This window comes from Dunckerocampus dactyliophorus, chromosome 5, assembly GCF_027744805.1.
Source record: "Dunckerocampus dactyliophorus isolate RoL2022-P2 chromosome 5, RoL_Ddac_1.1, whole genome shotgun sequence".
In the NCBI taxonomy this organism is placed as follows: Eukaryota; Metazoa; Chordata; class Actinopteri; order Syngnathiformes; family Syngnathidae; genus Dunckerocampus; species Dunckerocampus dactyliophorus.
Genome location: NC_072823.1, coordinates 24117564 through 24131454, shown reverse-complemented (window position 1 = coordinate 24131454; position 13891 = coordinate 24117564). Strand labels below are relative to the sequence as shown.

At 40.9% G+C, this 13891-nt stretch overlaps 1 protein-coding gene and 1 non-coding gene across 2 annotated transcripts; both read left to right on the top strand.

Annotated features, from left to right (window-relative positions):
- Positions 1 to 10540: 10540 nt before the first annotated feature.
- rpl27a (ribosomal protein L27a) lies at positions 10541 to 13292 on the top strand. The gene is made up of 5 exons (XM_054776580.1): positions 10541 to 10735; positions 11354 to 11417; positions 11501 to 11576; positions 12816 to 12990; positions 13119 to 13292. Exons 1-5 carry the CDS (start codon positions 10577 to 10579, stop codon positions 13245 to 13247), a joined length of 603 nt encoding a protein of 200 aa, XP_054632555.1. The 5' UTR covers positions 10541 to 10576; the 3' UTR covers positions 13248 to 13292.
- LOC129182040 (small nucleolar RNA SNORA3/SNORA45 family) lies at positions 12447 to 12574 on the top strand. Its single transcript, XR_008570568.1, has one exon. It is a non-coding gene; the product is annotated as a small nucleolar RNA SNORA3/SNORA45 family (small nucleolar RNA).
- Positions 13293 to 13891: the final 599 nt, after the last annotated feature.

Here is a 13891-nt window from a genome sequence, read left to right as displayed (position 1 = left end):
GTGCTCTCCACCTTTGTGAACGCCTTCTCCTCTGATTTTGGCTCAGCATTTGCAATAAGAGTAACACACTTCCTTTCTCGCGTTAATTACCTTTGTTCACTTGCGATGACAGAAGCTAGCAAGCTAAATAGTTGACGAGAATTGTGGTCGCTCACGTGAGCTGAGCTATAAAAGCAGCAGCGTCCAAAGGGCTGCCCTGAGGCCATTTGTGGCTCGCGGCGAGTTTTTTATTGGCCCGCTGCACATTGTAGAAATAAAATGAAACAAAAAAAACAGCAAAAATGGTAATACGTAGAGCAAAAAGGCACAATCTAACGAGAAAAAGTTGAAATGTTGATACTAATAACTACGGGTGTCACAAGACAGACGATTGAATGATGAAACCAATGCACAGAGTGAATCCTCTTCCTGCCTGTTTGGAGGCGAGAAACGAGGAACACAGAACACATGCACATCACATATTGAGACCGGCAAAATTATCAAGTTCATTTTCATTTATTGTGTGATTAATTTATGTATTTATTATCGTCTCAGGCCTAGTGACTACTAGGCATTTTTTTTCTGAATGAGAAATTTTGTCACCTTTTAATCTCTCGCGATCTTGACACACCCTTACTAATAACTACCGGTAATAAGAACACAATTAAATGACTTTACAGTCAAACCTCGGTTTTCATACGCCCCAGTTATTGTATTTTTTTTTTCAAAAATGTTCTCTAACATTTTGTGTACCGTCTCAGTTTTTGTACAAAATTGCACGTAATAAAGTTGGCCATTTGTACTGTATCGTTCCGCAAAATCAAGTGCCTAAACAGAGCACCCTACGTGCTGCTAACTCACTGTCCGTGCATTTTTTATTAAGTGTGACCGTTAAATAACCTGCTATGGGGCCAAAGAAAGTTGCAAGTGCCAGCAATTTGATAAAGAAGGTGAAAAACACTATTGAGTGCGATCTTGCCAGGCTGTACGGGAAGTCAGCCAGTAAATCAGTCAATAAATTTCATCCATTCGTCATTTATAATCATTTCAAATTGTTTTCTCCATGTAAAACTATGACTTTTTCTCTCTTTTTGAGTGTCTGCAATGGATTAATTGGATTTACATGATTTCATATAGGAAAAATAGCCTCGGTTTTTGTTTTTGGAACAAATTAATAATTAAAACCGAGGTTTCAATGTTTGTTTTTTGGTTCAATTCCAAGTACAGTCATGGAAAAAATGATGAGACCACCCTTGTTTCTCTCGTTTCTTGTTCATTTTAATGCCTGATACAACTAAATGTACCTTTGTTTGGACAAATATAACAATGACAACAAAAACAGCTCATAAGAGTTACATTTTTTTGGCAGTACATTGCTATAGCTATTCATGTAAGAACTTAAGTGGTTTTGGTTATTATCAAGAAAACCATGGAAGTTGCTAGATATCAGCTCTTAAATTCAACTCTTATGAGCTATATTTGTTATCATCATTACACAAATGTACCTTTATTTGTACCAGGCATTACAATGGATCAATAAACTGATGAAACAAGCGTGGGCTAATCATTTTTTCCATGGCTGTATGTTTGTGGTATTAAGCAGAAAAATTGAATTTTTTTCCAATAAGGAATAGATTTACCATAAACAATGTAACATTTACTGTCTATAACATTACACTTTTCTGGAATAAATAAGTAAAAAAAAAGAAGAAGCTTTCTCTGTTGTATGTCCCCCATCATTTTAAGCACAGACGGATCTGGCTTCTTATTACTGGAAGAGAAAACTTTGGATCGTACTTTTGTTTATGCTGTTTCCCGTCATCCTGAACCAACTTTGATTTTTTTTTTTTTTTTTAATGACAGCAGTGGGCCTTCTAAATGAGTCCAAATCAAGAAATCTTTATTCTTCCAGGTTGTATACTTTAGTTCCTGCTGGGAACAGCTTCATACTCAGTCCAGAATGAATAAAACTCTCATCCAAGGAAAGTAGTTTTATTGAACTAGTATATTTGTGAAGAAAAGGCAGTGACACTATGGGGAAAAAATGTAGATGTCTTTGTTTGGGGCGCTTTATCAGCACTAGAGTCGCTAAAGGTCATAGCGTGACGGAGGCTTTAGATGTCAACACTGATGGCAGCATCACCTCCAGCATATGCATTCATTGGCACCAAATGTCAGCCAGTAGAATTTATATTCTCGTGAGTAAAAACACATTTTTCTTCCCGCCGGACCCCCTTGTACACTCACTCCTGGCACTTTGGACTCATTTCCAAGTCGTCTTATTGGAACTGAAAAGAAAGCTTTCAATAAAACAACACAGTGAGGAACTGATTGTGTTTCCCAAAAGCAGTGAAAACCAAACGACGTCTAGCTGTTCAAATGGTTTTGTGTCTTTGTACTTGCAGCAACAGTGAGGCCCAGGCATTGGGACATTGGGAGCGTGTTGTAGATTATTCCAAGCATCAGGAATCCTGTCAGTCAATTACACAGTCAAGCAAATGTTTGCAAGTTCCCCTTTTTTGGACTTTCTTTCCTATGTGTTGACTTTATGGGATTACTATTGAACGTTCGGATGGCGTGAATCAAAAGATGATATGAAATGTTTACGGGATGATGTTCTCTTGCTGCTCTGCTGTTTACATATCACATGCACGCTCGCTCCAGACGCACTAATTAGTCCCAGAGAGCGCTGTAGTTTTTCACATCAGGACCTCATTTGATTGAAAATAAAATGAGATATTTTATATTACTGTATTAGCACCAGCCACACTTTTTCATATGAAACAAATCATATGTGCGGTAAGAACATGCTCGCTATTCTTCTTTGGCTTGTGCTGTCCCCCCACAGCAGAGAAAGGACAGGGAAAGCCGTGGAAAGCTAGTGGACGTTCCTGCTCCAGTCGGAATGCAGCGGTCCTACTTAAAAGGTGAGCACATGATCGCACAGCCCCGTTCACATGGAACAGCATCATGTGCAACACATGCACACACACACATTAAACACACAGGCGGCATGGTTATATAACGTCTGCAGACAGGAATCTGTCTGGAAGTTTTCTGTTTATTTTGCGCAAAGGGTTAAACTGCCAAGTGTGACTTCAAGACCAGAAGAAAATATACCAAGTTGAAGTTTATGGAGCAACAAATGTTTTTTTTGGAGTAGAGTCTGATGTTGGTGTTGGTTTACTATATTTGATTAGTATGTTTTCCTTTGTAAAGTCGTTGTTTCCTTAAAGACACACAGTAACTAAGTACATGCCTTTGTAACATTGTCATCAGATGGCCTTTAAAATCTGGAGGAGGGTTGGGCGATACTTCAAATTTTGGTTTGGACTCCATGGCACTTTTTCGATAACTTATTATGCATATTGCAGGATGTCTTATTTTGCACAAATTGTGGTTATTTGTAATGCATCCAGTGGCACCACAGTAAAATAAGCAGCATTCATTACAAGAGATGTGACCTGACATTAGTTTGAGGGAAGAGCTGCTGCCAATATCGGTTGATATCTGCATTGGTAATGAAGTGACAATATAAAATAAACATAGAAGAGAGCTGAAAAAATCGATCTAATCACACTAGTATCGATCCGATACTGATACTACCCTTGGTCTCAATATTATCAATATTCGGATCAATTCGCCCATCCCTGATCTGTAGGGTTCTTGATTTTAGGCCAGTAGAAATCTTTGGAAGTTGGAAGAAGATCCATTTAGAAAAGTTCATCACCCAAATATGGGCATTGGGATAATTTGAAGTATTGAAATAATTGATGGGGCATATTTTGAGGTCTTTAAAAGCATGTACAAGGACTTTTATTTAGATGTCAAGTGGAGCTAGGAGACAGGCGGAGGCGGTCTAAAAAAGAGACATGTTGTACTGGGAATTCTTCTTATTCAAGCATCATGTGAACACAAAAAAGTGCAAAGCATCCACTGCAGCATCCAAAGTAAACATCCCGTTCATTTGAAGACGTCCACCTCTTAATGCCGCATCTTATCCGCACCGCCAGGGAGGAAATGAGCGGGAATGACCTCAAATGACACGAGTAGTAGCAGATCCAGCGGCAATGGAAAACATCAGGTGGCTGATCACAGCAAATGCTGGAAGTAAACATCACATGGAGGTCTTCTAATTCTTCTTCCTCCATCGTCCATTCATGTGACTCACTCATAGCGTTTGATGTCCTAAAGGCAAACATCTGCACGTTCCAGGTCAGCAAGGAGAAACACGTGAGGCCGGAATAAAATGACTTGAGGGACTCGAGCCTTCTTTGATAAAAATCTCACACTCAATTTCCTCAGATTTATCTGAACATGAGCCACGAGAACGCTGACCCCCTAAAAGCTCCCCCAACCAACCCCCACAACCTCTTCTACTTCTATGATCTAAGACATCCAGCCTTTATGACCATGCTGCAGATTTCTCTTATCAGCAGACTTTGTCTGTGTCTTTTTATGGCAGAAGCAGCTTTTTCCTGACAGATGATCTTGTACATGAGTGTCTTTGCTTGAGAAGAGGCCAAATGTGGAGGCTGGAGAAGGTGAACGGACCGAGGCAGCAAGACAAGCAACATTGAGGCATAGATTATACAGTGGTGTGAAAAAGTGTTTGCCCCCTTCATGATGTCTTATTTTTTGCATGTTTGTCACACTTAAATGTGTCAGATCATCAAACAAATTTTAATAAACACAAAACACTGAACACAAAATGCAGTTTTTAAATGAAACCTTTTATTTTTAAGGGAGAAAAAAATCCAAACCTCCATGGCCCTGTGTGAAAAAGTCACCCCCCCCCCCTCCCCCAACAACATAATAGAGCTTAATTGAGATCTATCAGTCTGGAAAAGGTTATAAAGCCTTTTTTGAAGCTTTTGGACACCAGCGAACCACAGTGAGAGCCATTATACACAAATGGCGAAAACATGGAACAGTAGCGAACCTTCCCAGGAGTTGCTGGCCAACCAGTGCTGCAACGACTCATCCAAGAGGTCACAAAAGACCCCACAACGACATCCAAAGAACTGCAGACATCACTTGCCTCAGTTGAGTTCCAAGACAAAAACCACTGCTGAACAAAAATAACATTAGGCTCATCTCAATTTTGACAGAAAACATCTTGATGATGACCTTTAAGAAAATACTCTGTGGTCTGACGGGACAAAAGCTGAACTTTTTGGAATGTGTGGGTCCCATTACAGCTGGCGTAAAAGTAACACCACATTTCAGAAAAAGAACATCATACCAGCAGTAAAATATGGTGGTGGTAGTGTGATGGTCTGAGGCTGTTTTGCTGTTTCAGGACCTGGAAGATTTGCTGTGATAAATGGAACCATGAATTCTCCTGAAGGAGAATGTCCGGCCATCTGTTCATGACCTCAAGCTGAAACAAATTTGGGTTCTGCAGCAGGACAATGATCCAAAACACACCAGCAAGTCCACCTAAAAAAAAAAACAAAATGAAGACTTTGGAGTGGCCTAGTCAAAGTCCTGACCTGAAACCTATTGAGATGCTGTGGCATGACCTTAAAAAGGCAGTTCATGCTGAAAAACCCTCCAATGTGGCTGAATTACAACAATTCTGCAAAGATGAGTGGGCCAAAATTCCTCCACAGCGCTGCAAGACACTCATTGCAAGTTATCACAAACGCTTGATTAGAGTTGTTGCTGCTAAGGGTGGCCCAACAAGTTATTAGGTGTACGGGGCAACCTCTCTTTCACACAGGGCCTTGTACTGTAGGTTTGGATTTTTTTTCTCAGTTTCATTTAAAAAATGCATTTTGTGTTCAGTTGTGTTGTCATTGACTAATATTTAAATTTGTTGATGATCTGAAACATTTAAGTGTGGCAAATGTGAAAAAAAAAAACAAATCAGGAAGTGGGCAAACACTTTTTCACACCACTGTAGATTATTTTGGAAAGAACACATGGTTAGCATGTCTGCACTGTACTTTTACTGGTCACCCAACATCAGAACCAAGAACGTTTAGAGTAGAAAGTATTTTCTCCTTCCACTCCTCACACATCTCTTCCGTCTGCTGGCCTCCTTCCTCCTCCTGCTGCGCCACTGCAGGCGGGCGCGCTCCATTCTGTCCCGGCTGGCCGACGGGAACATCCTGTCGGGAAAAATCTCCCTCAGCTTGCGCAAAAAAAACACCTCCAGGTTCCGACCGGCCCGGGCCACCTCCGAGTCGGGCTGCGGTGAGGAGAGTGCTGGGGTCAGAGAGCCTGCTGCATTTGTGTGACTTCAACATCACACCGCTAATGAGGCCCTAATTAGTTTACTCTTAAAACACTCACACTCAAGTCCTCTAATCACACCTGATGCTTGTCCTTAAAAGCTCAGGCTACAATGCAATTACAATAAGATAGCATATTAGACTTAAAATGTGATACTACAGTATATAATTTATCAGAAGTGTGGACTCGAGTCACAATTTTTTGACTTTGCACTCGACTTGGACTTTGACATCAATGACTCGGGACTTTAGTCGGATGACTTGAAAGTATTTGAGATTTTCAGTGAGTGTGTTGAGTAAAATGTGTCCCAATTCTAAGTATTCAGCCAACGTGATTGTTTTTATGTCATTTCCAGCAAGACAACATATTTTCCCTTTGAATCTGCCTCATTGAATGCATCTATTCACGTCCAATCGGGTTTACGGGCAAACCACGAATGCGTGGATTACATTTCTCCGCACTGACTAAAACCTGAGTGCTATGTCAGCACTCTTTTTCTGTGACTAAAAAAAAAAACTATTCAAAATGCATCCGTTGTATTTGTCACATTTTACAGATTGTTACATTGTTAAAATGCATTCGACCGTGTTTACGACTTGTAAGGACTGGAAAATTTCAACCCTAAGATTGCTTTGACTTGTCCTGACTTGGGACTTGACTTGGACTTGCACTTCTTTACTTGAGATTTGACTCGATACTTGAGATTAAAGACTTGAGACTTACTTGATACTTGCAAAACACTGAATTTTATTTACTTGTCCGTTAAGTAATTTATTTTTTTTTAACATAGTGTGTGCTGTGTTTACAGATCCCCAACACATAAATGATTATTCACTGTTGGACCCTGCTGTCATAACAGGAGATGTTTTTCTAAAAGCTCTACTTCAAAAGATGTTCTTGATGGTCCTCATCAAACTTCATTAGTTTTTCCTTCAAGTCTCAAGTCATCCAAACAGCCAATCAGTGAGTCCTTTGACCTGAGCCTCTGGAATGTAATCCACCAGGAGACCATCTACTGCTAAACTGTTAGCATTACAAGATGCGGACAGGACAAGGCGGACACATGCAACTTCCTGCTACATCAGGAAATAATCATTCCGTAAGACGTACTGCAAAGGAAACCTACGTAGTTGAAGGTAGCACAGTTGCTGAGCATCAGAAGGACATCGTGGACAAACTGGTCAGCTGTGAAGTAGTGCAGAGTGTTGCTCTTGTCCAGTTTCCTGCGGATCAGCGACAGGTCCATGGGCCTCCTGATGACCTGGTAGTAGTTCCTCGCCTGAGGCACAGTCACCACTTCATGAACATTGTATATACAGTACTATATCAACTACTCTTTGCTGTACCGTAGATCATGTTGGTGTACTTGCTACGCAGAATGCATTATTGTAGTCATGACAACCAGTCTCCTGCTTACAAGATTGTTGATTCTCATCCTTCAACATTTCAAGGGCTTGATATTAAATATTATCAGGACGTCTGTGTTCCAAACCAAATTTTCTGTTCCCACAAATCTGATTCACAATTTGTATACCATTGCACCCCTATTAAAGCTACAGCAGTGGGGTTACCGACCAGGCGGCTCACGGGCTCGTGGAAAGGAGCGCTCAGTGTGTTGACGTACAGCAGTAACGTCAGCTTCTCGCATCTCTGCAAGATAGAAGACAAGAGGCTCAACATCCTCCAACAACATGAACGTTAACCAATTGATGTTCACCATCTGGTCACGATGGGACAGAGCGTACGAGGCGCTGACCCCCTCACTGGCAATTGGGTTGTGATCCGTTGTGCACAGCGAACACACCCAGTCTCCCCTGCAGGACATTCAGTGGAAATGCTGTTTCAGTGTTGTGGACAGTGAATGTTTGCATTATGACACATGGCTTCATCAGAAGACAATGAGACCAGAGTCAGCACGTACATTGGGATGCTGAGGAGTGAAGGAATATGACAGGCCAAGTGGTAAACTTTAGGGCAAAGGTCACAGCACAGAAGATCTCCTCCATTCAGACACACGGCACAGTAGTCTTCACTCTCCATTTCACTTTGGACCACTTCCTGGGACGAGGAGTCCTCACAAGGATTTACACATTTGGACTCTGGAGCCTCTTCGCATCCCGAATCTTCGGGCTCGAGCTCAAGCACCATGATGAGCTCCCGGTCAGGATCCAAGTAGAAGATGTCTGAGTCGGTCCTCCCATGCTGGTGAACCACAATGTAAGATAGATCTGGATCGGTTTCCTGTTCTGGTGCCGGTGCAGGGGAGCTGTCAGGACAGAGTGGTTCAGTCCAGGATGATCCTGTTTTTGTTGTTACTGAGGGTGCATTCACACTTGCCATTTTTTGACCGGTTAAAATGAACTCTAATCTCTTTTCTGGTCAAGTGTGAATGTGGGCCGGACCAAACAGACTAGTGTCTCGGACTGCCTGCAAGTGGACTGTATTGTGAGGAACGCAGACTGCATCAACACACCAAAAACAGCAATTATGGTGTCACGGAATACGAGTGAAAACAGGAGATGGTTAGGCAAAGTGAACTCATCGTGTTGCCCATTACACTACGCAAAGGTTCGCAGACACACTGTCACCTTGGAGCACATCCCCAGGAACCTTTCTAATGCCTTTATGCAATTTACATCCTTTTTGTTACATCTCAGCTAGTAAAAATTTGCCCACAGAAAAACAGACCTACGATCGTATGTAACATCATGTTGTTTTGAAATCATGACTTTTGTCGGACAAGATATACGTCCCATACGAGGCACCTTTTTAAACATACGATTAAGCAGCATTACAGGTGGTCCTTTTTTAAAAAAATGTTTTATCACTGTTTTTCATGTGTTCTGTGTACAGTGTCTTAAAAGTTAATTTAGTTATGACTTAGGCATAAGACCAAAACTCCACGTACATCACAGTCTCGGAAAAGAACGTGTACATAACCCAAGGACCTCCTGTATTTGGTCCCCTGACAAAAATACAAGTGTGAACGCTAACCGAACTGCACTCCAAAGTACTGTACACACAAAACAGTTTTTTTTTTGGTCCAGACCAGCGTACCAGACTACAAGTGTGAACGCACCCAGAGAGACTCAAGTAAAGTTTGGACCTGGGTCTTTTCTCCTCGATCTCCACCACATCTGATCCATTTGGATTCATTTCATTCTGAGACAATAAAGAGGGAAAAAAGCAATTCAAGCGTTGTTCTGTACCCGCAAAGGACGATCCAAACATCATGACAATCGTACCGGAGTCCCCACAGGCTCCAGAGAAGCGCCGAACAAAGTGTGGAGGTCCAGACGCTCCAGTCTCACTACGGCTTTGCGAGAATTACACAGAACCCTCTGGACATCTGTGCTTGTTACCTTTGGAGTCTCAGAGGACTCAGCCTCTATTGCCATATTACAGTATTTGATAGCCTGTCCACTGGGGAGGTTGCCATGGCATCTGTAGGGAAGATCTGCCATCTCTATGAGCTTGGGCCTCTGGAGGGCCTGAAGAAAACACATAAGACACAAGACAAGTAAAATGTCTGATGTTGATGCTGGAATGAAGTCTCACTTACTGTACATAAAACGACTAAAGAGCAAGTGAATCACCTTCTCTGGGTAATTATCTCAAGAAAGAAAGCGCATTAATACATGCCAAATGAAAGGTAGTAATCAGGAAAACACGAAGAATAGCAACAAAACACAGTCGTGTATAAAAGACTGAACCTTACCTAATTATGATTACAATAATGAGGGGATGCGCCTTTGACAGGCTGATGAATGACTCTTCAGGCCGGATGAGAGATGAGGATGAGAGCAGTGATGCAACTCGCTCACTGAGTCTCTGCAAGTGAGCGTCCCCTGTAAACGATGTCCTCAGTGATCGTCCAGGGACACAAACAACAGCAATGACACAGCAATGAAGCATGCAATCACACCTGAAGTGTCTGTTTTGACAATGAAAGTAGTGCTTCCAACCTTACTGTGTTGTTGTGACAACACATGAAGTAGCTTGATTACATATAATATGAATTAGAATAATACCAGGGCATTTTAGTTTTAGGCAGCTTTTAGGCCACTGTATTTAAAAAGCAGCAATAAATAAATAGAAAACATAAAAAACATTATAGTAACATAATATTTAATAGTACATCGTCAGAAGTAGTATTAGGAAGCTTGAGAGTTTCAAAAACACAATGCCATAAACAAATAATAGTTGAAATATGCTTATCTGAACTTTGGACTATGAACACACAACAACAAGTATTTGCCTCATCCAAAATAACAGATTATTATATTTGATGTCAAATTCTGTACATAGGCTCGAGCATACACGCAACCCTAGTGAGGGTAAGAGGTAGGGAAAATGGATGGATATATTTGATTTTTGCCGTAACAATTTCTTTCATAAGCCAAACATTTCTCAAACGCTAGAGGGAGGTCGAGTTTATTTATTTCCGGTAGCCAAAGCTCACAGAAAACCGCGTGATTTCCAAGTCTCGCTCCTCTTTCAACTAGCCTCCAAGATGGTAGGTGTTATCGTGTACATCACTATGGTCTGGAAGCCATATAAATCTATGTCCATCCTTGATTTTATTTATTTACAGCTACTATCGGACGGCTCAAAGTGTTTCACATACCCCAAAGTTACATTAGTAGCGGCTATTGTGATCCTTTTGTTAGATTCACAGGGATTATCTTGTCGCTTCTCAGTGAGGGCTGCTAGGCCTGACTGACTGAGGCATTCTAACACTGATGTCTCCTAATTTTGAGCCCCACTGGTTGTCTTCGTGCATGTGTGGTTTTACTTCGATAAATTGCTACCACATTAATAGCTGCAGTTTAGCAAAGTTACTTGAGGCTGTTGTCGTTCAAAGCAGAAAATATCGGTGTTGGCTAACGCAGCATGCTAGTGCTTGACGTGAGTGAGCTAGTAATAAAATGGCCTTATCGATATACAGTATTACTGGATGGTTGTATTGTATGTGTGCATGTGTTCACCCTTAAATACGTTCGATGTTAACCCTTCAATAAGGTAGCGTGTGCCTTAAAGCTAGTCGGCTATGAAGCTAACTATATGATTGACCCGGACCATGTTGGTTATCTAGTTGGCTAATTTGTCTAAATGATCTTTCAACCTTCGATAGCCTAATAAGAAAACCAAGACCAGGAAGCTCCGAGGTCATGTCAGCCACGGACATGGTCGTATTGGTAAGAATACATCATCTATATAAGGTTTCTGTATTGTTTACTGTCAGTGCACTATCAAATGCATCCGTGTTGTCTTTTGACAGGCAAGCACAGGAAGCATCCTGGAGGTCGTGGTAATGCTGGTGGTATGCATCACCACAGAATCAACTTTGATAAATAGTAAGTGCCGCATGATCTCTAAACAGTTCGTACTTTTTAGTAGAGGTGGGTGACTAAAAATGTTGATTCAGTACCAAATACAGGAAGAACTTAGCAAGCTCAAGATAGTGTTTCATGTCTTTTGTGCGCTTTTGCCAGCACAGATGTGAAATGGCATTTAAATTGTATTCATTGTATTTATAAAGTTTTAAATTTGACTTGTAGAAACCTGCAGAGACTGAAGTACAGTGGTGCCTTGGAAAGATCACTAATTCGTTCAAGAAGGTCTGACTCTAACAAAGCAAATTTTCCCCTAGAAAATGTAAATCCAATTAATCTGTACCAGACAGCCAAAAATGTGAACACAAAACATTTTGTAGACAATAATTATAGTTTTACATTTGGAAAATAATGCAAACATAATTATAAATGACAAATGAGTGGACAACTGAACATTTAACATCACTTTTACCTAGTTTTTTTTTTTTTAGCAGAAAATCTGATAGAAACAAACGCTGTTGCTCTAAAATGGTGCCCATGGTCCACAATGCATTGCGCGATCACTTTGCAAGTATCACGAGATTTTGTCTTTGGTGTGTGATCCAAGATGACCGGACGGTATTTTGGACGCTCAACAAGCTGGCGAATGCAAGCGAAGGCAAAATTTTGAATGTTAAACGAAAAACACGCTAACCGCGGCGGATGACTGCAGTATCACTGTAGTATTTGAGGATCACAGGTTCAGTTTCAGTCATGAGCTGGCTAGTGAACTGCTGAGCAGACTTTGACAATCGTTAAATGCTCCGGTGTGTTGTGAAAAAAGTTTTATATCTGTGTTCACCATTTTAAATATGTACGACACGCTTGTTTTCTGTCATGTAAAGTTGTCTTGTAGAGACTAGAGTCTCATCTTGACAGTAACCATTGTCTTGATGTGCTAGATTCCTCTTAGAAAAAAGAGTTGCTATTCACTGGCTGGCTTTCTTTTCGGCCAGTCAGCCACATGTGCAATCACAAGAAAACATGACAATAATCTTGCTTAGCTGACATGCTGTCGACGTTTACACTGTATAAAGCATGTTAATCTATGTTACCAAGGTTTAACTCTAGTTGTCACTTGGTAGCATATGGAGGAAGGCAATTTGCTACAAATGTGTATTTTTTACCATGGCTATTTATTGCATCTCATTAAGTTGTGTAGCTGTACGTAATTAAGTTGTTGGTTTGCCAGTGGTGGTGTTCATTGCTGTGTGCTTTCAGCCATCCCGGGTACTTTGGTAAGGTGGGTATGAGACATTACCACTTGAAGAGGAACACCACCCACTGTCCCACCATTAACCTGGACAAGCTGTGGACGCTGGTGAGCGAGCAGACCAGGTTGAACCACAGCAAGAAGCCCGATGGACCCGCCCCCATCATTGATGCTGTGCGCGCTGTAAGTTGAGCAGTCTTCCTCACTGGCTTGTTTTCAACTTTCAACACCTCACAAGTTTGTCATCAAGTTGTTGTTTGCACTGTTGTTTTGTTTCTTTTTTATCTTTGTTAAAAAATATATTATTTCAGGGCTACTACAAAGTTTTGGGCAAAGGCAAGCTGCCCAAGCAGCCCGTGATCGTCAAGGCCAAGTTCTTCAGCCGACGGGCAGAGGAAAAGATCAAGTCAGTGGGCGGAGCCTGCGTACTGATGGCGTAATGCTTTCAGTGCGTTTTTGCAAAAATAAATTGTACAAAAAGGAAACATGTCATGTGTGATCATTACTGCGCTGAGCTACACAATGTTATCTTCTAATTCAAGAGTGAATCTTAAAATGACATTTTATGTAAAGATGCATATCAAATTAAAGTCTTTGAAAAGTTATTTTAGTTCCAGTGAACCCATTCTATAGATTCCACTACACACAGTCAAGTACTGTATTTCAACAATGTATTTTTGACTTTTGACTATAGCTTAAAACTAATACAAGTACCAAATTCTGTATTTCAAAATTGTTAAAGATATTGGGAACTACTGGTTAACGCTCAGATCTAACCTCCAAAAACATCCTGAGCCTCTTGGTCTCCTAGTCTTGCTTAGTTTTAAATTCCTGAAATCAAGTAACTTGCACAATGTAAGTTGAGATGCAACTATATTTCTAGTTAAAAACCCAAATGTTGCCTATCTTTGGGGCTTATTTATGCACTTCAACTTTTGCCTTGTGTCTGCTGACACTTGACGAATGTGGCCATTATGTTCATAAAAAATAAAAACTTTAGGATAGAGAACTCGTTCAAGGTGAGCTTTTTCATGTTATTTAGCCTTTAATATTTGAGGGTGTAGTCTAACGCGCGCCCCTTCCT

Bases quoted from the DNA above. Each gene is read 5' to 3' on its own strand.
- rpl27a (XM_054776580.1), top strand. From the start codon at position 10,577: ATGGATATATTTGATTTTTGCCGTAACAATTTCTTTCATAAGCCAAAC. The intron at 10,736-11,353 runs GTAGGTGTTATC...AACCTTCGATAG, and splicing joins TTCAACTAGCCTCCAAGATG to CCTAATAAGAAAACCAAGAC. The intron at 11,577-12,815 runs GTAAGTGCCGCA...GTGTGCTTTCAG, and splicing joins AGAATCAACTTTGATAAATA to CCATCCCGGGTACTTTGGTA.